Below are 26,980 nucleotides of genomic sequence, written 5' to 3'. Positions count from 1 at the left end.
TGGTGCTGCCAGGCAGTCTTTTAACTATTTCATGGACACTAGAACCTGGTCTCAGCAGCCACAGCCAGGGTGGGGGTTGGCCACATGGAGCAAGGCACCTTGATATACATGGGAAAGGCCTGTAATGACAGCTCAGAATAAGATAGCACTATTTGCAAGCAACTTGAGATTTTACAGCCTGATCAGTGTATGCGGAGTTTCCACAAAGTATGGCTCAGTTCCCTAACTGAGCTCTCTCCTTTCTTACCACTCAGTGTTCCCTGTTAATTCAGATTCAGGAGGGAGGCCAGTGGCTTCAGCCTGATCTTTAAAGCCTTGCTTGAGCTTGGTTACCATAGAGGGCTCTTGGCTTTCATCCACTCAGGCTGTGTCTAGACTCAAAGCAAATGCTCCATTGGGGAGGTCTGCTGCCCTAGCACAATGGGGCAGTTCTGGCTGTTTTGCATGTACCTGTTACTTCTGGGTTAGGGAATGAGGCTAATTTCTACTTCCTTGTGCTGTTTATATCCAGGGAGCTAGGATAGCTCCTAAGAGCTCAGGGAAGAAGTCAGAAAGGGGCCTGGTCCACGAGCTTGAATCCACGGAATGCTCTTGATTTTTAAAGAAGTTTCACCTTCCTGCCTGACCGGGCAGTGGCACAGCAGATAATGTTGGACTGGGACACAGAGGACCCAGGTTTGAAACCCTGAGGTCACTGGCTTGAGCACAGGCTCATCCAGCTTGAATGGGGGTTGCTGGCTTGAGCATAGGATCATAGATGAGCCCATGGCCACTGGTTTGAGTCCAAGGTCGCTAGCTTGAGCAAGGGGTCACTGGCTTGGCTGGAGTCTCTGGTCAAGGCACATATGAGAAAGCAATCAATGAACAACTAAAGGTGTCACGACTATGACTTGATGCTTCTCATCTTTCTTTCTTCCTGTTTGTTCTTTTCTCTCTCTCTCTAAAAAAAAACTTTTCACTCTCCTTTAGAATTTTGAGAAGGAAAAGTAGATGGAGCACATTTGAAGTTAGTCTCCTAAACTCTGCTGTTCATCGGGGTTATTGCGACAGAAAGCATTTCTAATTTATGGATGAATCACAGAGCTGAAGTTGGTTATTCAGCCACAAGAGAATACACTTATATAGGGGTCCTCAAACTTTTTACACAGGGGGCCAGTTCACTGTCTCTCAGATCGTTGGAGGGCCAGACTATAAAAAAAACTATGAACAAATCCCTATGCACACTGCACATACCTTATTTTAAAGTAAAAAACAAAACGGAAACAAATACAATATTTAAAATAAATAACAAGTAAATTTAAATCAACAAACTGTCCAGGAAGTATTTCAATGGGAACTATGGGCCTGCTTTTGGCTAATGAGATGGTCAATGTCCGGTTCCATATTTGTCACTGCTAGCCGTAACAAGTGATATGACGTGCTTCTGGAGCCGTGATATGTGCGTCCCACGTCACCGGAAGTAGTACTGTACGTGAGCAATGCTACGCTTTGTGGCGCCGCCACATATAGTACTCCAGGAACACAGGATGCATTACATCCTGTGCTCCTCTCACTGACCACCAATGAAAGAGGTGCCCCTTCCCAAAGTGTGGCAGGGGCTGGATAAATGGCCTCAGGGGGCCGCAGTTTGGGGACCCCTGCTCTTATATGTCATTTTCATACCGTTGTAGCCAATAGCCTGTCACATGGTTCTGTATTTACAGTTCATGAGCAAAGGAGGCCTTAAAATAGTAATAATAAGAGCTACCACTCATATAGCATTCACTGGGTGCCAGGCAGTGTTCTAATGCTTTATGTGTGCTAGCTCCTGTGAGCCTTTCCGCACTGGATGAGATGGCTACGTTGTTTCCTCTGTCCTGTTTTAATTGTAGGAGGTCAGGACAAGCTTATTTTCAAACCAGATCTTACTCTGGAAGATGTGCAGGCAGAAAATCCCAAAGTGCACCAAGGCCGCCATCGCCCTGAGGAGTGCAAGGCTCCGCAGCGGGTCGCCATCCTCATCCCCCACCGGAACAGAGAGAGACACCTGATGTACCTGCTGGAACACCTTCATCCCTTCCTGCAAAGGCAGCAGCTCGATTACGGCATCTATATCATCCACCAGGTGAGTGTGGGGACCGACCTGGGCTCTGCCTTAGGTTTTTCTCTCTCTGAGGGACTTGGCCATTTGTCTGTCTTGGTTAAAAGGAGCATCAAACTACTGTCAAAAGAGAGTTCTCTTTCCTTGTTTGTCCTTGAAAGGAGGAAAGAAAATTCTTGACCCAGAGTGTGGAGTAGTAGGACTGAGTGCTGGGAGATTTTACTGCCTGTTAGATAACAGGGTGGAGGAAGCCTGTTTCGTGTGAGCCCTTCCCTGGCAGCCAGTGACTGCCCTGCAGCTTCGCCCTGAGGTTTACCTCGCCCCCCCCTCTGCATTTGCTGTAGACTACACAACGGGAAGTTGGAATTGTTTTGCATTATTGAGTGTGGCTACTCACTGGAAGTCTGACAGACTACTGTATGTTAATAGCCGTGGAGTTCTTTTCTTTTTTTTTTTGTGACAGAGACAGAGAGAGGCAGAGATAGGGACAGACAGGAAGGAAGAGAGATGAGAAGCATCAATTCTTCGTTGCGGTACCTTAGTTGTTCATTGATTGCTTTCTCATATGTAACTTGCTTGACCAGGGAGCTCCAGCAGTGAGTGACCCCTTGCTCAAGCCAGCTACTTTGGGCTCAAGCTGGTGAGCCTTGCTCAAACCAGATGAGCCTGCGCTCAAGCTGGCGACCTTGGGGTTTCAAACCTATGTCCTCCGTGTCCCAGTCCAGCACTCTGTCTGCGCCACCACCTGGGCAGGCAGCCATGGAGTTCTTGACTGTCTCCACCACTCTGCCTTTAACTTAATTTTGCCACTATTTATTATGTAAAACATGGTTAGTTTTTACTGTCTTTTTTTTTTTTTGCCATATATATATATATATATATATATATATTAGTTTTCACTTTCTTTCTTTCTTTTTTTTTTTACAGAGACAGAGAGTGAGTCAGAGAGAGGGATAGACAGGGACAGACAGGAATGGAACGGAGAGAGATGAGAAGCATCAATCATTAGTTTTTCCTTGCGCATTGCAACACCTTAGTTGTTCATTGATTGCTTTCTCATATGTGCCTTGACCGTGGGCCTTCAGCAGACCGAGTAACCCCCTTGCTGGAGCCAGCGACCTTGGGTTCAAGCTGGTGGGCTTTTTTTTGCTCAAACCAGATGAGCCCGCGCTTAAGTTGGCAAGCTCGTGGTCTTGAACCTGGGTCCTCTGCATTCCAGTCCAACGCTCTATCCACTGTGCCACTGCCTGGTCAGGCAGTTTTCACTTTCTTGACTTACTTATTAGACTTCCAGAAGTGTGATTTAGTAGGAAAACAGTAAGCTGTATTAGCTGCTTTGGAAGAGTTTAGCTCTAAGTACAGTAGGTCGTTAATGATGACTTTATTTGGTATTAATGTTTACTGAAAGAAAAATAAGGCATCAACTTAAATATCCATGTCCAACTTTTCAAAATTGCCATAGGCATCCAAATAATTTCCCCTCAAATCCTTACAAATGATAAAATTGCAAGCAAATTAATTAATTACATCCTTACAATTCCTTATAACCAGTAATTTTTTTTTTTTTTAGGTGAGAGGAGGGGAGAGAGTGAGGCAGACTGCCACATGTGCCCCAACTGGGATCCACCTGGCAACCCTGTCTGGGGCCAGTACTTGAGTACCTAGCTATTTTTAGCACCTGAGGCTGACACTTGGACCAGCCGAGCTATTCTCAGTGCCCGGGGCTGGTGCTCAAACCAATCAAGCCACTGGTTGTGGGAGGGGAAGAGGGAGAGAAGGGGGAGAGGGAGAAGGGGGAAGCAGATGGTTGCCTCTGTATGCCCTGACCAGGAATCGAACCTGGGGCATCCATACGCTAGGATGACACTGAGCCTCTAGCCAGGGCCCAGTAATATTTGTTTTAGGAGAACCTTTGACACATCAGAGGATACAGCTCTTCAATGTATACTTTATAATGAACTGGGGCCATTGAAAGTTAATGTGCATGCATAATATATCAGTGCCTATTATTTTAGTATTTGAAACAAAATTTTACTATTACTATATTTTTTAATTATTTTGTTTTTAACATTGTTAATTATTCTTAATTTTTTCTCAAGACAGCTACTCCCAATGTATAATATTTTTATGAATAGAAAAATATGTCTGCTTTGTAGTATTATTTTCAGGAAAGTGCTATGGCAACTTTTGAGAGAACTGCATGTATTTTTGTTATGCTAAACTATTGAACTGGAATTAATTCTGAAGAAATTTGATCCAAACAGCCATGAAAAAATTAATAATGTAAGATCTTCTTCATATCCCTCTAGTCTTATTACTGGTTGAAATGTTGTTGTCTTTTTCTTACCCAGTGACAAATTCCCTCTGTAAGGTCACTGTGAATATTAGCTTCTGCCATTAATTTTTTTTTTTAATTTTTCATTGATTTGAGAGAGAGAGGGGCATCAACTTGTTGTTCCACTTAGTTGCTTCGTTTAGTTGTGCACTCATTGGTACTTCTTGTATGTCACCTGACTGGGGATTAAACCTGTAACCTTGGCCAGCTGGGATGATGCTCTATCCACTGAACCACCCAGCCGGGACCCCACCATTAAGTATTAAAACAGAATTCTCTTACCGTGATTCCAAGACACTTCTAAGTAGCTTAGAAATATTAACAATAACTTTCTCTGTTTATAGGTCAAGAATTCTCGATCCTTTCTGGCAATTCTCGATCCTATATCTGTCTTGGAAGCTTAGTATTGATTACATAGAATCAGATTGGGACGAGCTAAGAGTTGAACAGTGAAGCAGAGATACCAGTATGACTAGTTGATAAAAAAGGTTTTGTAGTTTTACATGGAATGAAGCTATATTTTAATTTTTTGAGTTATTTTTATTTGTATTATAAAATAATGCTTTTTTAAAAAAATTGTGATAAGTTATGTATAACATAAAATTCAACACCTTAATTATTTTTTAGCGTACAGTTCAGTGGTGTTAAGTATATTCATATTATTGTGCAAACCAATCTCTAAAATTTTTTCATCTTGCAAAACTGAGAATCTATACCCATTAAACGACAACTCTCCATTTCAAGGTATGTTTTTAAGTTATGAAATTTAAATGTATACGAAATGTGTAAGAAACTTGTCTATTATTGTTATTGCATCTACTGTCAGATCTTCATGTCACAAGTAGAGTTGTGTGTAGCAGGAGTAATTAATGCCAGCTGCTGCATCTGAACTGAAGGGGGCACAGTGTGAAACCTTGTCTCAGGAACTTTTCAACTTTTAATTTCCATATCTATAGGCTGGAAGCAAAAAATTTAATCGAGCCAAACTCTTGAATGTGGGCTATATAGAGGCTCTCAAGGATGCAACTTGGGACTGTTTTATTTTCCACGATGTGGACCTGGTGCCTGAGAATGACCTGAATCTTTACAAGTGTGAGGATCAGCCCAAGCACCTGGTGGTGGGAAGGAACAGCACTGGGTACAGGTAAGGGGCTCTGCTCCTCGTCTGCGTAGCTGCAGAAGCTTGTCCTGTGTCATCAAGGCTGAATAGGAGGTAGTATCCAGTGTCTCAGAAAAATGAGAAATAGGGAAAACAGCACACGACATATCACTTAAAGTTTAAAACAGGAATGAGAGAAATCAGGTTTCTCCTGTAGATAAAGCCCTGCGACAGCCTTGGCAGAGGATCCCGGAGACAAACGGGAAAGAGCAGGCGAGGGAAGACCATCCGGGCATTGCAGACCACACCCCTCTCCTGCAGCATCCACAGCGGAGCTTTTCCGTGCTGTCCCGCTGTGCAGAATTCAAGTAACTTTCCTGTCTGTCCTTGGCTTCCCCATCTGAGAGACAATAAAAGCGTGCCACTTAGTTCAGCTTTTAGGCCTCCATTGTGAGATTGTGACATCTCTTTCTAGATGGTGGCATCATTCCAGAGTTTTGAGGAAGAGTGGGGAGGGGAGTGCCCGCTGAATAGTCTGCTCAGGAGCCCGAACACCCAGGACAAGTTCCTTCTCCCAAAGCCGCTGTGGGAAGTGCTAGGTTCCACCATTTGTCTTCATTCTCCATTTCTTGTGCCCCTCAGGAGAGGCTTCTCCGCTTTTTAGCCTTATTTTATACCAGCTCCTATTTAAACAGTACCAAGGGGAAAGAGTGATCAAGGAAATTCTCTACGAAGGAAATGATATCCTCACTCGTGTGTGTGCACACTTACCTGTCAGCATTTCCCAGGCCCTGCCACTCACCTGGGCTCATGTCTGTGGTGCTTACTGTGCTTGGGGCCATGAAAGCAGGTTGACGAGGCCGGGCGCCTGCCCTCCAGAGCTGCCTGCTGTGTGCTGTGTGGGGAAACAGCTACAGTGGCATTGCATCAGTTTTGCACTTAACTTTTGTGAAATTACCTGTAAGCACTCGGTAATGAGTGGGGAAAGGGGAGGGGGAAAGAAGCTGAGGGGAAAGATGCCACGTGCCTGAAGAAGGCCGGAGCAGCGGGGCCACAGGGCTGCGGCGGGTTCTGGAAGAGAATCACAGGGTGTTTTTCCTTTGGGGAACTTAATATTTGGGTCAGAATCTCATCTGGAGGTTTTGCTTTCTGTGCTCTGAGCCAACTCTGCTTTGAAGAAAGCAGCATATTATGGCTGGTATTTTCAGAAGCATGTCAAACCATCTGTTCACTTATTGTGTATTAATAACTATCTACAGCACAGAATACCTGTGTGTCGGACCCCTGAAATAGATGATACCCGACCATTGCCTAGTTCTTCCTCATCCTCTGTGGTGAGAAATTAAAATCACACAGAACTTTTTTTTTTTTAATAGATAGAAAGCGAGAGAGGGACAGACAGACAGGAAGGGAGAGAGATGAGAAGCATCAACTTATAGTTGTGGTACCTTAGTTGTTCATTGATTGCTTTCTCATATGTGCCTTGACTGGGGGCTCCAACGGTACCAGTGACCCTTGCCCAAGCCAGCGACCATGGGGTCATGTAAATGATCCCATGCTCAAGCTGGTGACCCCGTGCTCAATCCGGATGAGCCCACACTCAAGCAGCTGACCTCAGGGTTTCAAACTTGGGTCCTCAGCATTTCAGGTCTACTACACTCTATGTACTGTACCACCACCTGGTCAGGCAGAATTGTTTTAAGGACAAGCCTTTTGTTGAAATTCTAGGTTTTATCTTTGTGTAAGCTGGAATTCTGTATTTTATCTTTTTGTAAGCTGGACCACAAGAAACTGAGACTTGGGCATTCCTGCTTGGGATTGATGTTGACTATAACTTCAGTGTCACCATCATGGATTTCATCAGAGGCTACTTGTTCTGAAATCAGCCCCTGTATGATCTGGCTGTTGTAACCGGCCAGACATTTTTTTTATGACTAGCTACTAGAAAGTCTTTGTTGTCCTTAAGTAACTGGCAGGTTTCCTTCATGTGAATCAGGGATTTGAATGTGTCCTCTCTTATATTCTGGATGCAAGAAGCTCCCAGCCAAATCCATAGCCTTCTTTGAAAGCTGAAAAGATTCTTATTTGCAGAGAAGCAGATGGGCGCTTCTCCTCCGTGCCCTGACCGGGAATCAAACCTGAGGCATCCACACACCAGGTTGATGCTCTACCACTGAGCCAACTGGCCAGGGCCAAGACATAGAGGTTTTTTTAACTTTTCTCTTTGGTTGGTCTCCTTCTGCACTTCTTACTGCAGCTAAAGGGGCTCCAGTTGCTGCTCAGGCAACCTACACTTTTCTCCTTCTTTTCGTTTCCTCAGGGAGTTCTGGCCACCAAGAGGCCCCTGTTTTTCCACCTGTCTGAATACTCCAGTGTGTGGCATCTCCTTCCTCAGAACCCTGACAATACTCAGCTGTCATTAGACTATGAGCTCTTTGAGGGCAGGGCCCAGGGATTACAGTGTAGCCAGCTGCCTTGCTCATGTTGGGCAGCGGTTCCTTACTCGTCACTGTCAGATCATCGACACTGGTTCTCTCCTGATGACCCCTCTGTGGTGCTTGGCAGGCAGGCCTGGGCAGTGGTTCTGCTCCGTCCCGATGAAGCTACTGGTCGTTAGGTGGTTAAGAAGTCCTTCCTGGTCAAGGTCCAATAATCACAGCAACAGGTCACTGTTGTTGATATCTTGGGCAGTAGTAGCTGCCTTCTGAGCACTTTATTTCCGTTTGTTTTAGGTCATCATAGCACCATTTTCTAGAATTTTAGGTTGAGGGTATATAAATAAATCTGTTTCCATCATGAGTTAAACAGAGTCCTCCTCATCTGTACTGAGAACGTAGAAATAAATAGTTGAACAACAAATTACCTTTTGGGACTCCATCTGTTAGATCAGGGGTCCCCAAACTACGGCCTGCGGGCCACATGCGGCCCCCTGAGGCCATTTATCCGGCCCCCGCTGCACTTCCGGAAGGAGCACCTCTTTCATTGGTGGTCAGTGAGAGGAGCACATTGACCATCTCATTAGCCAAAAGCAGGCCCATAGTTCCCATTGAAATACTGGTCAGTTTCTTGATTTAAATTTACTTGTTTTTTATTTTAAATATTGTATTTGTTCCCGTTTTGTTTTTTTACTTTAAAATAAGATATGTGCAGTGTGCATAGGGATTTGTTCATAGTTTTTTTTATAGTCCGGCCCTCCAATGGTCTGAGGGACAGTGAACTGGCCCCCTGTGTAAAAAGTTTGGGGACCCCTGTGTTAGATGGTAAGTGTCTGTGTGTTTATTGGGCTCTCCTTTCAGTTTTTTATTCTTATCTGAATAATCAGAAATATTTCATAGGTCCTGGAGCACTTTGAACTCAAGTTCATTAAAGGTAGCAAGCCTCCATATGGTCACATCCTGTTGTTCAGTACCATCCAAGTTATTAAGCTGCCTTCATTTGCATTTCTGAATTGGTACAGTGTTATCTTCAGGGATACTTGTATTTCTAAGATTTGCTAATTGGCCCACCAGTAACCATAAGAGTCTTATGAAGCCAGAAGATGCCCTCTGACCGGTTGCTCTTGACCTCTTCTCTTTCCCCCTTTCTTGTCGGTGTCCCCGTGGCTCCACCCTCTGACCTCTTCTCACCTACCACGTTGCCCTCGGGCTGTTTGCTTCTCCTACCCCTGCCCTCCAAGTACCACTTCTTGACAGCTTATTTCCAAAGCCATATCTTTAGCCTCTTCTCCCTTTTGAGCTTGAACCCCATGTCCTTTCCGACCACTAGCAGAAGCCCAAGGGGTATCTCATATTCCACTTATTCAAAACATCATTTATGGTTTTTCTTCCAAAACCTAAATATTGTTGTGTTGACTGTATTTTTGTGAAAGGCACTATCCTAACTGCTCAAGCCAGAAACATCGGGTTTGTTCTTCAGGAAACAGACCCTGAGATGGAGCTCTGCATGTATAGAAGTGGAGATCTGCACACACAGTGTGTGCAGAAGCTGTCTCCTGCTCTTACCCTTCCCCCCCCCCCCAAAGGTGAAAGTAGAAAACCAGTATATTCTCTATGACACTTAGTCATGCTGAACCTGCCCGCAGCCTTAGACCCCTTAACCCAGCGGCCTTGGTCGCTGTGACTATTCCTTGGATTGGCACATGAGACAAAATCTGTCATCCACATCTGATGTTATGGTGCACACTTACACTGCCCACAAACATTAACAATTACAGTTGGGTGGCACTTTGCTTAGTGAGGAGATGTGAGCTCTGGTCTGAACAGAGGAGCGAAGGCCACCCTAGGAAGGCCAGGCGCGTCGGGAGGTGGACGCCCAGCGCGAATGGGTGGGGGACGGGCGTGGTCTTCACGGTGTTCCCAGAACGCCAGCCCTGAACCAGAGACTTCTCAAGTGTGTGTGGAGAACGAAAACGCTTTGTGTTAATGCTCTTACCTTTTCTCTCCTCTCTTCTGCTCCAGGTTACGTTACAGTGGATATTTTGGGGGTGTTACTGCCCTAAGCAGAGAGCAGTTTTTCAAGGTGAATGGATTCTCTAACAACTACTGGGGATGGGGAGGCGAAGACGATGACCTCAGACTCAGGTGAACAACAACAGAGACAGGTCCCCTCCACGTGCTCTGCTATCAGTGACGGCTCTGGAGACCTATGTTTTATAGTTGCTGTAGATGCTGTGTCTGACAGGGCATAGGGCCCAGATTTGGGCTTAAAGGGTGGCAGGGGTGGAGGGAGGGAAAGATGGGCCAAATTGCTCTTTGCCACTGGCAGTGTGGAAGTGACGGAAGGCGGCCTGTTTCTGGCTTTTGGGTGTTAGCAGTCCGCAGGTGTTGATGGAAGTCTCTCTGGGCTTGTCAGTGGGTATTGCTTACTGAGGAGGGTGTCACCAGTGAATGAAAAGTCCCAAGCTGTGGAGGGTCCCACAGAGCTGCAATTTGAGGATGGTGGCCAGAGGGCCCGTTGTAAGCCTGGGCTTTCTCTCAGACCCCAGGGAATCCCGCACAGTCCCTGTTGCCCAGAGCAGGGAGCGCCAGCAGCCCGTGAGGAGCGGCAGACTGAAGCTGGCTGAGGTGTCCTCTCTTAGGCATTAGCCCGCCCCACACACTATGGGAGCAGCTGCTGGCCTGACCCCAGGCCGGACTCCGGGCTGCTAGCATTATCCTCAGATTCTCTTGGACTGCTTTCTGCGATGGGGCCTTCAGAGGGATTGTACCTGGCCTCCTCTCCCAGCTCCTCCCCCTGAACTTGGGCTTTGTGGCCAGGTAATTTTACAGGTATGTCTGCCTCCCAGAAATAAGTCATTATTTAAGATCCTGGGGCTGGTATATTTAGACTTGTAATAATAAGGTCTTCTTAAGACCCCCTTTCCTCCTGCTGTTGTCTCTTGGAAAATAACTTTCTCACTTGGGTTTCTGAATTAATGGATATGTGACTGCCTGAACATTTTTCTTGCTTCAGTGTAAAGATACCTGAGCTCCCTGCTGGTCTTGTTTCATGTACAGGCTGAGAGTCTCTGGATGTTTCTGACAGGAGGGGAGTGAATTTCCTTGACAAGAGTCTCTGTAGAAATGGCCATGTGATGGGCAACAGTTCTTCATGGCCCAGCCCATCAGCAGCCTATGTGGCCAGGGCTTATGAGGTGGAGAGAGGGTGTCTGCTAGATACCAGGGCAAGATTAGCAAAGGCTAGAGGTAAACAATAGCCATCATGTTCCCCAAATCCATTTTACGGCCCAGATGGGATGTTAGTAGCACTGATTATGTAGCACCACTGTCTTTTTTCCTTCTGCTCCTTGGCTTCAAGGTTGAGGGGAGCGCCAAGTTTTGTTTTTGTTTGATAAGAACATCAGGGCCTTCAGGGTGGTTCTTGACTAATTCTATGGATAATTAAATGATTTTAACATAAAAGTTGGTTGGGATTTATTTACTAAATATTTCTTGACTCACCTGTGCAGGAGACAACACCCTTCTCTGCACTTACATATTACATTATGGTTTGCAAATGCTCCTTGTGGACTATTTCATTTGAGTCTATCTGATCAACTCTGTAATACCATTAGTATTTTATGCATGCGATACCAAGATCTGGAGCAACGAACCGACTCACCAAGATTGTAAATAACAAAATCTAGATTTGAGCATAGGTTCATGGGCTTTAAAGCTTGTGACCTTAAAAGATCATGACTTTCTTTGTTAAAAGAAGGAATCATTTTCAGTCTGTGTGTATTTTTTGTCCTGAGGTGGGCTTCTTGTAGACAGCATATATATGGGTCCTGTTTTCTTATTTATGCATCTACCCTGTGTCTTTTGATTGGAGCATTTAATCCACTTACATTTAAGGTTATTATTGAAATGTACTTATTTATTGCCATTTTATTCTTTACACTTACAGTCCTCTTTTGATTTCTTTTCTTTCTCTTTTTCTTTCGTTTTTGCTCTTTATATAGCAGTCCCTTGAAAATTTCTTGCAGTCCTGGTTTGGCTGTAATGGACTCCTTGAGCCCCCCCTTTTTTTGTCTGGGAAGCTGTTTATTTCTCCTTCAATTTTAAATGATAGCTTTCCTGGATAGAGTAGTAGTCTTGGTTGTAGATTCTTACTGAATATTTCTTGTCAATTGTTCTGGTCTGAATTGTTTCTGTTGAGAAGTCAGATGTCATCCTCATGGGGGCTCTTCTGACGTAATTAACTGCTTTTCTCTTGCAGCTTTTAGTATTCTTTCTTTGTCTCTTAACTTAGGCATTTTAATTTTGATGTGTCTTGCTGTAGGCCTCTTTGGGTTCCTCTTTAATGGGACTCTGGGCTTCTTGAATTTGTGTGACTTTTTCCTTCATCATTTTAGGGAAATTTTCAGCTATGATTTCTTCGAACAAGTTTTCTATCCCTTGTTTGTTCTCTTATTTTTCAGGAGTCCCTATGATGCGGATGTTGTTTTCCTTCAAGTTGTCACAAAGGTCTCTTAGAGTTTCTTCAATCTTTTTGAGCCTCTTTTTTTTTTTTTTGCTGCTCTGCTTTTGTGCTTATGTTTGTCTTGTCCTGTAAATCACTGATTGGATCCTCGGCCTCATCCAGCCTGCTGTTGATCCCTTCTAGTGCAGTCATTTCTGATATTGTATTTGTCATTTCTGACTGATTCTTTTTTATTATTTCAATGTTCTTTTTGATGCTTGCTGTCTCTTTAAGTTCTTATTATGATCATTCATTGTTGCTTTAAGATCCTTGAGCATCCCAATAACCGTTATTTTAAACTCTTCCACTTCATTTAGTTCTTTCTCTGAGGATTTCTCTTGTTGAATCATTTGGGTCATATTTCTTTGTCTTCCCATTTTGTCTTTGTATTAGGTAACTGTTCTGACTTTGAAATTTGCTGTGATGACTTTATGAGGAAGATGGGCTCAAGTGGTACTGACCTCCAGGCCACCTGAGCTCCTTGTTCTAGGAGTGCTTCTTGAGGGTAATATTTACCCTCCAGTTGTATTGGATGCAGTTAGTCCTTTCTTGGGTGGGGTTATCCCTTCAGGTTGGCTGGCTCTAAGGGTCAGCCTTGATCATATGTATTAGATGCTGCGCAGTGTCTGTCCTGTTGGGCGTATTTATTCTCCACAGTGTCTGGTGCCTGCTGGACTCCTTTGGGCATGCGCTAGTGTAGCTAGATGAGTCAGTCTAGCGTTGGTGCTTTCTGCCACCCACTACTGGTTGTGTTGGTTCTGGGTCCTGTTGGGTTGGTGTCAGCAGTTGTTTAGAACCCATTGCAGACCACCTGTCTGGAGCTACTGCTCTGTTTGCTGTTTATGTCTGCGTTTTCTGTGCCTGGGTACTATGGGAGGGGCCAACCAGTGTATAAAGATAATTTCCTCTTACTTAGAGATGACAAGCAGCTCCATAAAAGCCCCAAATTTTGTAAGATTTGCCTCCATTTTTCAGATGCTCTACCTCCTCTTACAGCTGCCTGGTCTTCCCACAGGGTCTTCTGTAGAAAGACTGTGGTGTGGGCTCAGACTGGCCTCATTCTATCAACCCCTCTACAAGTTGAAAGATTCATCGGTCAGGGCAACTGAGATTGGGAATATAACGTTAGTGGGACCTCAACCAACCTATAACGTTAGGGGTTTCTTGGTCAGGAGCTCAATACGGGGAAAGTGGCCCGCACTCCAGAGCCTAATTCTTCAGACACTGCTGGATACTCCAATTCTATCTCCCCAGTGGGATGAACAGCAGGTTCAGATTGGGTTGGGCTGACAGTCCCCTCTGTAGAAGAAGTTCTTCCAGCTGGGGAGACCTGGGTCTCAGGGACGAAGACTGAGAGAGTCCTCCCCTGGGGTTAACTCCGCCCCCAGAAAGTGGATAAGCTCTTCAACTGGATCCAATAATAAGCTCCAGGGAACCCACACCTTGAATGTCTGTGCTCCAAGCGTCTCTCACCTTCCTTTGTGGAATCTAACCCATCAGGGCAGGATATCCAGGCCCTGGGCCAGCTGACTGTGAAGCTCCACCCTGTCCAATGCACATGAGCGGCTGTGCTGGTGCTGATCACAGAAAGCTGAGCTCTCTTCAGCTGGGCCCAGTGTCCAAAGAGTCCTCCTGTAGGATATACGACCAGAAAGGGTCATTAGGTCCCAGACTGATGCTCTCTGCAGCTGGCCACCGGATGTGCTGGCCCTGGGGCTCCCTGGAGGGAACCTGGTGCAGACCAGTGGAGGACAGTGCCCTTGGTTGGCCCTCAGCAACCTTGGAGCTACAAGCAAACCAGAGTTTGCAGCTGCCTCTGCTGGGCCCAGGTGCACATGATAATGCCAAGCTGCACACCTAGGCTGGCTTTTACGCATCCTGGACCTCAGGAAGGTCAGCAAAGGCCCAGGTTCACTAAGACCCACCTCCTGCAGCCTCTGTCTGCTGGCTGCTTGTTGGGCTTGGCCACTGAAATAAAACCTCTGGTAGAGTATAGAGCCTGGGGCAATTCAGGGATTAGGAAGGTTGGTGGGTGCGCCCCCTACCCCATGGCACCAAATATCAGTCTGTCCAGACTTTCTTCACAGATCTCAGTAGGGTGTGGTCCCCAGGAGTCTGATGGGTGTGGCCTCTGAGACCCAGAGGTGTGGTCTGTCTGCAGTCCAGAAAGTGTTTACTACATTTCCTATGAGGCAGAAGTACCAATCATAGACTCAGGAGAGTGCAGGGGAGAGCTCCGTTCTCAATGCCAGAAAACTGAGTCACTGATGCACCCCTTGCTTCCTGGCTGACTTCTCAGAATGGCCCAGCCTCCATGGGGTGGGGCAGGAGAAACTCCCAAGGATAAGGCAGTCGCTTTCCTCAAGGCTGATGCTGTGCAGAGGGATCTACTCCACCTAGGAAAGATGGCGACTACGGTATTAGAAAATGGTTCAGCACAGGGGTTCTAGTGGCCATCCCCCATAATGTCCCTCCCTGGGCCTCCAACTTCACACTCTCCTCACCCAGCTCCAGTCTTCTCAGCCCTCCCTCCACAGGGGCTGTGACTGAGATTTTCCGCATGGGCCCTTTAAGACAGAGCCTGAGTCTCTGAGAGCTCCATCTCTTTCTCGTAGACAGAAACCTGAGCTCTTTTTACCACCAAACGCTGTGTGGGCGCCTCTGCAAGGTTCTGGGGCTCTAGGCTGTGGTGCCGGGCCTGGGGCTTAGGACCCACACCTCTCAAGGTGACCTCCCTACGGACACTCCACAGTGAGAATCCCTACGGACACTCAGCCGCTGCTGGTTCCTGGGAGCAGGGCCCATCCTACCTGCCAGTCTCAGTGTAGCTCTGGGACTCCTTGGTTATGGACTCCTCTTCATTTAGTCTGAAGTTGATTTTTCAAGATGATCGTTCTTAAATTAAGTTATAATCCATTTTGGCCCTGGGAGTTGGCAGTTGGAACATCCGCCTACTCCATCGCCATCTTGGAATCCCCCAATATCATATTAATTTCAGGTGTACAACATAGTGATTAGACATTTTTATGCCTTATGTCATAATGTTTTAGTGCATGTACTTTCTCAGTATTTTACCTCAAAGTAAATGTTAAATGTGATTTGTTTTATGGATTTACTGCCTGAGACCCAACATTATAAGAAAAAAAATTTTTTTAGATACCTAAATAATCAAGCTATGTGTGACTGTGTGTGTGTACACACATGTGCAAATTTTTGCAAATGATTCTTTTTAAGTGCCTACTGGTAAATAAGTGAGATGAAATAAGAAGATACTACCTGTGTTATTTTTTTAGGGTTGAGCTTCATAGAATGAAAATAGTTCGGCCAATGCCCGACGTGGGTAAATACACAATGATCTTCCATACCAGAGACCAAGGCAATGAGGTGAATGTAGACCGGTAAGTCCTGGCTTCACGTGGCTGGCAGGCTGCCCACTTAGCCTCTTCTGTTAATAAGGACGCTGCTGAACCTGGTCAGATGAGCCACTTTATTTTGTTCAAATCTTTCTATGGAGGTAATTTTCAAACAGACACAGAAATAGAGGCAGTGATATAATGTACCCTCATGTGCTCCGTACCCAGGTTCATTCATGGCCTCTGCTCTTTCTCTGACATTTTTCTTTTCTGTTGATTATTTAGAAGCAAATCATAGCTGTCACAGCATTTCATGTGTAAATACTTCAATATGTATCCTTAAAATCTTTTAAAAAGAACGACTATACCATTATCATACCTAAAATAAAATTAACAGTGCTTTAAATTTTTTTTTTAATTTTTTAAAAATTTATTTATTCATTTTAGAGAGGAGAAGGAGTGACAGAGAGAGAGAGAGAGAGAGAGAGAGGAGAGACAGAGAGAGAGAAGGGGGGGGAGGAGCTGGAAGCATCAACTCCCATGTGTGCCTTGACCAGGCAAGCCCAGGGTTTCGAACCAGCGACCTCAGCATTTCCAGGTCGACGCTTTATCCACTGCGCCACCACAGGTCAGGCCAACAGTGCTTTTTTAATATCATCAAATATCCAATCAGTGCTTAGATTTCCCTGATGCTTTTTTAGAAACACTTGTTTTATTCAAATTAGGATCTAGAAAGGTCCATACATTGCATTTGGACGATCTCTCTGAAATTTCTTTTAATCGGTAGATTCCTTTTAATCTGTAAATTCCATTGCAGTTTATTTGTTGAACAAACCAAGTCATTTTTCTGATGGCGTTCCAGTGGTGAAACTTCATGGAGGTGCCCCTGATCCCTGCATTTCCTTGTGAACTGGGAGTCAGAGCTGTGGGCTTGCAGAGTTCAGTGCTATGTCGGGACGAGAACACTTCTCAGATGGTGCCGTGCACCTCCTCTTGTATCACAGCAGCGTGGGATGTCTGGTGTGGCTCTGTGATGTCGGATCTGTGGGTGCAGGTGTTGTCAGCCCCAGTCACTCTTTATGAGGTTCCCCATCAGCTTTTCACCTAATGATTTTAGCAGCCATTGCTGATTGTTGCCTCAATTTATGACTCAGGGATTGCAGAATGCTGACAGTTTGTCGTTCCTTCTGCATCTGTTAGATAGACCTTTCTGCAGAGAAGGACTTGCCCTCTTCATGTCTCTGAGTACCCTGGGGTACAGTTCTTGTGAAAAAGGCAGAGTAGGCCTAGCATGCAGAGGACCCGGGTTCGATTCCCGGCCAGGGCACACAGGAGAAGCGCCCATCTGCTTCTCCACCCCTCCGCCGCGCTTTCCTCTCTATCTCTCTCTTCCCCTCCCGCAGCCAAGGCTCCATTGGAGCAAAGATGGCCCGGGCGCTGGGGATGGCTCCTTGGCCTCTGCCCCAGGTGCTAGAGTGGCTCTGGTCGCAACATGGCGACGCCCAGGATGGGCAGAGCATCGCCCCCTGGTGGGCAGAGCGTCGCCCCTGGTGGGCATGCCAGGTGGATCCCGGTCGGGCGCATGCGGGAGTCTGTCTGACTGTCTCTCCCTGTTTCCAGCTTCAGAAAAATGAAAAAAAAAAAAAAAAAGAAAGAAAAAGAGTAAAGGGAAGGAATTAGCGTTGTGTTTTCACTGTTGAAAATGATGAGCTGATGCCACCTGGTTACCTTCAGGATGTGATCAATATTCTTTCAAGTGCTTGGCTTGTCTCGTCTTCGGCAAATGGACTCTTCTTCATGCTGACTCCTGAGTCCTATGATATAACTGCACTCGTCCTGTAGCTTTCTTCCCTGTACTCTGGTGGGATGAGCTGTTCTAGGCTCATCTTGTACTTCCGGCCCAGGCGTTAGCCCTCTCACCAAGGGGCCCTGAAAGATAAGCCAGTTCTGTATGTGGCTATGACTGAAGAGTCTATGTTGGTTTGCTCTGTTTTCCCTCCAACTTTAAAAACAGCATTAAAGGGCTTTTAGTCCTTTTGTTAGAGTTTACATTTTAAAACAATATTAAAAGACTTTTAGCTCTTTTGTTAGAATCTACCACTTTAACAAACAGCTCTTTGTATTTTCCACATGTCTTACTAGTCTCTGACCATAGGCATGCATTTACCTCTTTAAATAAAAAGTAATTATTATTGAATAGATGAAAAAGAATACTTATAAAATGTATGAAAAAGTCTTGTAGATTCTTGATACCATGAACACTAATGGTGCCCCCACCCAATTTATGGCTGTTCCCGGGGTGGTTCTTCCTAATTCCATATCTGCCCCTCCCCACACCAAGAGGCAACAATCTCCTGAATTTTTGTGATAATTGTAATTATTTGTGCTATTTCTCAGTTTTCTTGTTTTCCCATATATTTGTATCTCGATACAAAATATTGTTTAGTTTGCATGTTTTCCAATTTCATATAAATGAAACCATGCTGTACTATTTTCCTCTGACTTTTTTAGCTCAGCACTGTGCTCCTGCTGTCCTTCCATACTGTTACTGTAACTGAGATGGATTGCTTTTCGCCGCGAGGCTCTTAGCCAGCCCAGCTCACCACCCACTCTTCCCATATCCCGCACGCAGTCACTAATTCTTCTGTGCGTCCTGCAGTTTTACAGACCTGTGCGCAGTGCAGGGTGGTTTCTCTGGCTGTTCCTTTTCTCACCTTCTTCAGTTAATGAATTTCTCCTCTTTTTTTCTTTTCTTTTTTTTTGCATTTTTCCGAAGCTGGAAACGGGGAGGCAGTCAGACAGACTCCCGCATGCGGCCTACCAGGATCCACCCAGCACGCCCACCAGGGGGCGATGCTCTGCCCCTCTGGGGTGTTGCTCTGTTGCATCCAGAGCCATCCTAGCGCCTGAGGCAGAGGCCACAGAGCCATCCCCAGCGCCCGGGCCATCTTTTGCTCCAATGGAGCCTCGGCTGCAGGAGGGGAAGAGAGAGACAGAGAGGAAGGAGAGGGGGAGGGGTGGAGAAGCAGATGGGCGCTTCTCCTGTGTGCCCTGGCCGGGAATCGAACCTGCGACTCCTGCACACCAGGCCGATGCTCTACCTCTGAGCCAACCGGCCAGGGCCTCTCCTCTTAATGAAAGCTCAAATTTTCCTTCCCTCTGACCCCTCTTCAGACGCTAGTTAGGCACCCCTTAATTCATCCTCCTCTACATACATCCCTACTTTCTTGGAGGTGGTTAGGAAAGCTGTGTGTCCTCCTTGCATACAGACGGTGTTCCCAACAGCACTGGAGGATCATGATCCCCTGAAGCTCATCCGAGGACCTCTTAGCAGTGATGACATCTGTCACATCGCATCAGTATACCTGTACATCCCTTCTGTCCTTGGTCCTCAGGGTCTTGCATGAGGTCTGACACATGGATACATGGCTGCCATTGGTGTCATTACCTTAGGTAGGGAAAATAAACTTTTTTTTGCAGTAGGAAACCCAACAGGTGTAATAATTTACCAGGATGCTTTTGATAAATTTTGTGGCAAGAAGAAAAGCAATGGAAATATATGTGAAATTCTTGTGTTACCGTTCACATTTGTTCTTTTCATCTTTAGGATGAAACTCTTACATCAGGTGTCACGAGTCTGGAGAACAGATGGGTTGAACAGTTGTGTTTATAGATTACTGTCTGTGGATTACAATCCTTTATATATCAACATCACAGTGGATTTCTGGTCTGGCCCATGACGCTGGAATGTCTGGCGATGTTCGGAAGAACTGAATACTTGATCGCAATAATTTTGGCCTAGAGCCTTCCCCTAGAAGCACATGTTAAGAACTTGTTGCAGCTAATTGTCCAGCTGGATTTTTCCTTTTTGTAGTTTCTTAGTAGAGCTCCTGGTGAGATGGAATGTAAAACAATTGTAACAAACAGTTCTCATAGTTGTTTTGATCCTGAAGGTTAAAATACTGTAATACAGATATTTGAAGGACTAAGTGTGAAAGCACAACTCAGTGGATATGGTGCAGGCTTACTTGAGAATGCTAATTGAAGGGGATATATTTAAATACAAAGTGATACATTGTGGGATAAAAAAGGCCACCAGATATAAAATCGCTGAATGTCTCAGAGAACCAGAATTGTTCTCAATGGAGGGAGAAAGGTACGAAGATCTATTTCTGTTACTCACTCATCCTGCACGGTCCTCTGTGAAGAGGTGGGCCCCACGAAAGAAGACAGCAGCAGAAGACGGGAGAAAGGTGAAGAACCGAGATGTAGCGAACGTGGGGGTTGGAGAGGTGGCGGGAGGACAGTGTGGGACGGAGAGGCAGCCACGGCTACACCGGCTGCCGCTGCTGCTCATCAACACTGCGTGGGTGGCGTCCCGCGCCTGGATGCGCTCTCCAGTAGGACCCAAGCAGAAAACACTTTGTCTACGAGTTTTTTAAGCATTTTTTGTAAAATGATTTTGTACATGTGGGATATGAATTAGTTTACAAATTGCACATTAACTAATAATACATCGAAAATACCTCTGCAGTAAAATATAAAAAAAGCTTTGGGTGTTTGATCTTGTTTCTTACTGTTGTGTGAGGCCTACGGATGGGTTTATTTCAGTATCCAGAATCCTATAAACTACTTAAAAACAAAACCGCGAAGAGCAAGCCCTCCCACTCCGTCTTCTTCACCCTCTGTTTCTCCTGTTCTTCAGCTGCCTGTGCGACCAGCTGCGGGCGGGCTCGTGGCAGGTGCCTTCCTGGGCCTCTTCATGGTTTTTCCTCTTCATCGTCTTGTGCCTGCCCCTTTCTCATGATCAGTAGTGGGTGCAGCAGGGCTGGCCTGCCGGGCACACCTGGCTGGTTACGGGCTGGGGCCCAGCGCTCGGGAAGCCTTTCCTTTGGAAGGATGGTGGGGCCGTGGCCGGGACTTGAGTAGTGGCAATGATTTGGGAGAGAAGCCACCAGAAGCACTGAGCTTCCTGGGGAGGGGGCCGGGACGTGGGAGTATAATCTAAGGAAGTCAGAGGAGATGGACATGGAGACAACAGGAAGGAAAGTATTTTGTTTGCAAAAGTGAATGGAAATACAAATAATGTGGATGTGGATGTTCTTAAGGAAGTATTGTGCAAGTGTGCCCCAGGGTCTCTCAGTCCATCAGTATTATGTGACATTTTGTTAAACTTTAACATGAATGAGTGCCAGCCAAAAAGTGTAAATAACATCCTTCCCAAACAGGAGAAGCAGGGGGAATGCGGCTCCCAGGAAAGACAGCAGCCAACGCCCATGTGGGAAGGAGAATTTGAAAGGAAAGTACATTTTATCGACATGATGGCTTTAGGGCTGGTCTGGTTTACCTTTAACTCAGTAGAGACTAGTAAAAGTTCTTTTTTAATTTTTTATCTTTATTAGCACAGAAAGAATGATGGTTTTTGTGTTTTCTGCCTCTTGCTTTTCTCTCTCTTCTGTAGAATCTTTCTTTAGCATTCTGTTCCAGTTATCTTGTGTGTGTTTGTGTGTGATAGAGAGAGGGACAGACAGGGACAGAGATGAGAAGGATCAGCTCATAGTTGTGGCACCTTTGTTGTTCATTGATTGCTTTCTCGTATGTACCTTGATGGTGAGGGCGGGGCTCCAGCTGAGCCAGTGACCCCTTGCTGAAGCCCATGACCTTGAGCTTCAAGCCAGTGACCATAGAGTGAGGTCAGTGATGCTTCAGTTAGCAACCTCATGCTCAAGCGCTGGTGAGCCCATGCTTAAGCTGGTGAGCCTGTGCTTAAGCCAGCGACCTTGGGATTGGAACCTGGGTCCTCAGCATCCCAGGCTGACACTCTATCCACTGCACCACCACCTGGTCAGGTCTGTTCCAATGATCTTAATTGTAATAACATACAGACTGAACTACTGTCATGGCCGACAGCCTATGCCAGGTGTCCCCAATTGGGAGGCTGTGGTCCCTGGTCATGGTTGGGGAGGGTAAAGGGGGAGAAAAATGTGGGCAACAAACTTGAGGATTTATCTGTGAGAACCCATTTCTCATTCAGTGAAAATGATATATAGTTATTATCCTTTGGAAACTCCCTGTGCATATTCAGCTATTAAGGCATCTGCATTTTAAAAAATATTAGTAATCACTGTACTAGGCTTGTTACTATTCTTCAGATAATTCTTTCAACCAAGATAATATACAGGTCATTTAAATGACTCATTATGAAACTTCTTGAGGTGGAAGATACTTAAGGCCTGTATTTTGCCATTGTGCCCCTTTACGTGCACTGGGAGTCGGAGCCCAGCGCCTGGCTGGGGCACGGGGCTGCCTGCTTGGTCCCCGTCCTCCTGCCTCCCTCAGCTGGGCAGGGCGGCGTGTCCTCCCAGGAGCTGAGCTTTCTCCTAACTCCCACCCTGTGTGTTTTTTATTGTCATTGGCACAAAGAGGCCAAGGTCTCTGACTTGGTAGATATGCACATCATAATTCCTAAGCGTCATGTGGGTGCAGTCTATTTGGACATCACAATACTTAGCATGAGGACTGTGCTACTTTAAAGTTTTTATGGTTTTTTTTTCACACTACCTCTCGATACTGCTCTATGGCTTGTGGTGTTTTTACGTGTATTTTATTGCTCCTGTAGAATCTTGAGATAAGTAGGGTAGGTCAGGAAGTGGGGGTTAACAAGTGGGGGCTTGCCACTTACTAGTCCCCCAGCTAGGAAGTGGCAGACTCATGGCACAAACTCAGGTCTTTTGACTACAAGATTGTTATACAGTAATTTTTTCATGTGGGCTTCTCATTCTTCGAGGTAGTTTTCCTGAATCTATATCCCTGTCTATCTCCTAGAAAAGGTTGGTTTCTTCAGGGCCCTAAGGAGTATGCTCCATTCTCATCTGGTCTCTTCGAAGTTTTTCCAGACATCCTGGATTTTTTTGCCCAAAGCACCCTCCCTTCCACTCAGGCTCCTCTCAGCAGGGTGCCTGGGGCTCCAGAACGCTCTGTGAGTAGACTCTCGGGCGAGACGAGATTCTCTGCCCGCCTTGAAACCTCCCCTTTCCCCACGTCCTTTCTATGTACAGTCCCTGTCAAAAGCCATTAACGTGTCCCACAAGATGGAGCACAGTCAGGTACATTTCATAATTTTTTTTTTTGCTAATCACATTGCAATACTTTTTTAAAAAGTCTATTCTTTAGTACCGTACATATTTAAGTTATTGCCTCCCTGATTGGTTTTAAGTACCCTGAAGATCATCTTTTGCCTGCTGAAAGGGCCCGATAGGTCTCAAAAGTATTTACAAAGATGTGGCCGAGATTCCCCACCCCCTGGAAGCATATCTGTACAGACAAAGGCCCCTTTGTTCCCAATGACAACTGTTGAAGTTGAAAATGCAAACAAAATTGAACCTTGTGTGCACATGTGAGGTGTGTGGTGTGTGTGAGGTGTGTGTGTGTGTAATTTTGGACCTTGGGGGAGAGGTTGGGAATCGATGGAGCATAATAATAATTGAATGCTTGCTTCTTATTACTCAACTTCCCTGTATTTTTTATTTTAACTTTCCAGTCACTCTGTAGGTATATGCATACTGCAAAGAGAAAACAAAGTCAGGTTAACTTCCCAAAGTGGTAAGAGGAAGAAATAAGACTTGAACCCAGGTCTCCCTTGACTCCGATTATCTTGTTTGTGTTTTCTTCCCCTCTGAATATGGCATTGTCAGGAGATTATGAGATTTCTCTGTGAAGGCAGCATGGGCAGAGATGACATTTGTAGCTAAAAATGATAAACAGAACTTGAGATGTATCCATTAAAATGCCTTATCTTGACCCTGGTGCATTCCTCCACTATTGAGTAGGAGTTTGGCTGAAAAGCTATTACTCATAGCTATTGTTTGAGAGCATACATAATTGTATGCCAATAATTAGGCCAATATATATATATATATATATATATATATATATATATATATATAGTTATTAAAATGATTGCAATACACTGAAGCAAGATGACATTAGTTGGCATGTCCCCAGGGATTGTGGGCCAAGCAGAGTTCTTCTGACCAGAATAATGGTACAACGTCCTGTTGGTATCTCTACAAGCTGTTAACCAATCTGATGTATACTTTACATATCTTGTGACTCCCTCCAGTTCCCTGTGAGGACAGACATGTTTCCTTGAAGCAGTTTCTGGGAGGCAGAGGGACCTGCCACAGTCCTGCAGAGCTGGGGTGTGGAGCCAGCTTGTGGCCTCCACAGCTCATCTTAACCACTTCATGGTAACAGACAACAAATGCACAGAGAGGAAAGAAGGATGGGCATTTATTTGGAGAGTATCATGTCCTTCAACCAAAGACCCTCGGGAGCACATCTGCAGATAAATAAACTGTGATTATGACTCATTGCAGTGAGTGAGAACATACCATGGGGAACAATGAGGTATCTCAGGAAAGTGAGTTAGAACCTGTGACTGCATTTGGGCTTGGGTTGGATCATCTAGGGAGGGTCTGATGAAGCAAGGTGTGCTTTATATGGGACAGTGTCAGAAAGTGGGGGCAGTTCTGTGATTGTGAATCTTAATACATTTTATCCACAGGGAGAGACTAGGAAAAAAATAGAGCTACAAAAGGTAAATACATAGCAGTCACTAATTTTTGCTCTCTCTCTCTCTCTCTCTCTTTCTCCTTCCTCACTCCCTCCCTTCCTTCCTCCCTCCCTCGCTGGAAGGGAGGCAGAGACAGACTCCCACATGTGCTCTGACCAGGACCCACCTGGAAAGCCCACTAGGGGGCGATGCTCTGCCCATCTGGGGCCCTTGCTCACTTGCAACTGGAGCCATTTTTTAGCACCTGAGGCGGAGACCATGGAGCCATCTTCAGCACCCGGGGCCAACTTGCTCCTATTGAGCCATGGCTGCAGGGGGCGGGAGAGGAAGAGAGAGAGAGGGGGGAGAGAGAGAGAGAGAGAGAGAGAGAGAGAGAGAGAGAGAAGCAAGAGGGAGCGGGGTGGAGAAGCAGATGGGTGCTTCTCCTGTGTGCCCTGACTGGGAATCAAACCTGGGACTTCCACACGCCAGGCCAGTGCTCTACCACTGAGCCAACCGGCCAAGGCAAATAGACAGGATTTTGAAGTAGCCTTGCTTTGTCTCATTTTATGTTGGTCCCAGGGTAACTTTATCTGAGGTTGGGATTCTTTGAGCTTGTGATGTCTAGTAGGAGAATAGCGTGGCCTGGTTGTGAGTGCCAGGCTGCCTTCTGAATGCCAGGGCCTCTTTTCTTTTCCGAGAGGAACTCAGACTAGAGGCCACTAAGAAGTAGGGCATGATGGCAGCATTTCTCTTTAACCCCGGTATTTGGCTGTTTGTCTCCTTCAAGTGTGTGTGTGTTGAGAGTTGGTGGGGGGGGGGGCTGGGGGCTGGGGGCAGGGAGGGCTGGAGAAGGGTCTGGGAACTGTGAATTTTCCAGGAATGCTGCCTTTTTCCAAGATTTATTTTTGGATCACCTCATTGGATGTGGCCACTTGAGCCTTATCATAAAAATGTCACACATGAAAGCAAACTCAATAGCTTACAACTAGCCTCCTCTGGGTTTTTTCTTTGATTTAGTCTCATGTATAGGACATGATAAGTATCTAGGTGAGGTGAAGCAGGAAAGAGAAACTAGAGGAAATAGTAGATGCAGGAGGAGAAAGGAAGTTATTCAGTCAATAGAAATGAGAAACCAGCTCAGTTTTCAATTCTTCAACCACAGCCCAGCTTGTCAATCAGATTGGTTGGGGTTGGGGTAGAAAAGAGAGGAGATTAGATTTTCAGATTCACATGCCTATTATTATTCCTTCTTTTTCTTTATGGGTATCCAGAAGAGTACCTGATCTGCTGCTTGGAACAGAAGCAGTCCCTATTTATTCCAGTTGGTGGGAAAAACAGCTAGAGAGCCGATGATGTGAGCAGTGGGCTTTCTAACATTCAGGGTAAATAGCCAGCCAGGAGCCTGAGTAGCAATCTGGGGGAGGAAATGGCCAACCGAGAGAGCACAGTGTTGCAACTGGGAAAAACCTACCCCAGAGTTAGTTCTGATTTTTGGGAAGTGGCTTTGTCGGGGCCTTTTTTTTCCCGTATTTTTCTGAAGCTGGAAACGGGGAGAGACAGTCAGACAGACTCCCGCATGCGCCCGACCGGGATCCACCCGGCACACCCACCAGGGGCGACACTCTGCCCACCAGGGGGCGATGCTCTGCCCCTCCGGGGGGTCGCTCTGCCAAGACCAGAGCCACTCTAGCGCTCGGGCCATCTTTGCTCCAATGGAGCCTTGGCTACGGGAGGGGAAGAGAGAGACAGAGAGGAAGGGGGGGGTGGAGAAGCAAATGGGCGCTTCTCCTATGTGCCCTGGCCGGGAATCGAAGCCGGGTCCCCCGCACGCCAGGCCGACGCTCTACCACTGAGCCAACCGGCCAGGGCCTGTCGGGGCCTTTCTTAAACTCAGCACAACCTGCCGACAACCAGGCTGTTCCAGTCTCCTTCTCCTACCTGATCTGGTGAGGCTGGAGGTGGCTTTGGTGAACCTGGGCCTTGTTCTCACCCCGAACAGTAGCTTGGGTCTCTCTGTGAGTTCCCGTTTCAGTGTCAGATGCCACAGGGAAGAGGGGGAAGGCTGGGCTCCCAGGGAAGGCCGGTACAGACGGAAGCAGGAACTGGGCAGAGCGGAAACTGCCCTGAGGTTAAACTGAAGACCCTGTAGCAGGAAGCACGCGAGTCCAGAATGGCTGCACTTCCTGTAGGAGAATCGTCGGGCCCGGATCTGTTTTAGGTGAAAGGTGTGTCCTCCCCACGTGTTGGGGGCCTGGACATAATGGGTATCTGGGCTCAGGGCCTTATTTGGTTTGGGGAGAAGCGGAGCCTGTCCACGTGTATCTACAGTGGAATTGGCACCTTCCATGAAGGAGCTGGAGGGGGTCTGGGGTGGCAGCCAACTGAAGACCCATTCTCGTTCTAGTTACATCTGGATAGGGAAGGTAGGGGTAAGATGTAAGGAGCAGCAGGTGGGCTGTCTTCCTCACAATAGACTTTCTTGCTCCCATGGCTGCCTCAGATTCCACCAATTAGAGGTCAATTTCAGTTATCAAGGAAAAGCCTTATAGAGAAAGTTAAGAGGGTGTGGGGGGGACTAGTTATCATTCACCCCGTAGTATGACTTAATTTTCAAAAA

General features: G+C 46.1%; 1 protein-coding gene across 3 annotated transcripts in view; it reads left to right on the top strand.

Annotated features, from left to right (window-relative positions):
• The window catches only part of B4GALT4 (beta-1,4-galactosyltransferase 4), a 65,393-nt gene extending 45,045 nt beyond the window's left edge, over positions 1 to 20,348 (top strand). For 2 of the 3 annotated variants that reach the window (XM_066347775.1, XM_066347774.1), the window contains exons 3-7: positions 1,872 to 2,104; positions 5,372 to 5,559; positions 9,972 to 10,094; positions 15,747 to 15,851; positions 19,414 to 20,348. In XM_066347775.1, coding sequence (XP_066203872.1) covers positions 1,872 to 2,104; positions 5,372 to 5,559; positions 9,972 to 10,094; positions 15,747 to 15,851; positions 19,414 to 19,546 — 782 coding nt within the window. In that variant the 3' untranslated portion in view covers positions 19,547 to 20,348. The remainder of the gene's footprint in view (positions 1 to 1,871; positions 2,105 to 5,371; positions 5,560 to 9,971; positions 10,095 to 15,746; positions 15,852 to 19,413) is intronic. The other variant, XM_066347776.1, reaches the window with a different exon arrangement.
• The last annotated feature ends 6,632 nt before the right edge of the window (positions 20,349 to 26,980 follow it).

The sequence above is a fragment of the Saccopteryx leptura genome, chromosome 8 (genome assembly GCF_036850995.1).
Source record: "Saccopteryx leptura isolate mSacLep1 chromosome 8, mSacLep1_pri_phased_curated, whole genome shotgun sequence".
NCBI classification, from domain to species: domain Eukaryota; kingdom Metazoa; phylum Chordata; class Mammalia; order Chiroptera; family Emballonuridae; genus Saccopteryx; species Saccopteryx leptura.
The sequence above is the reverse complement of the archived record's forward strand: the minus strand, read 5'-3'. Positions and strand labels throughout refer to the sequence as shown.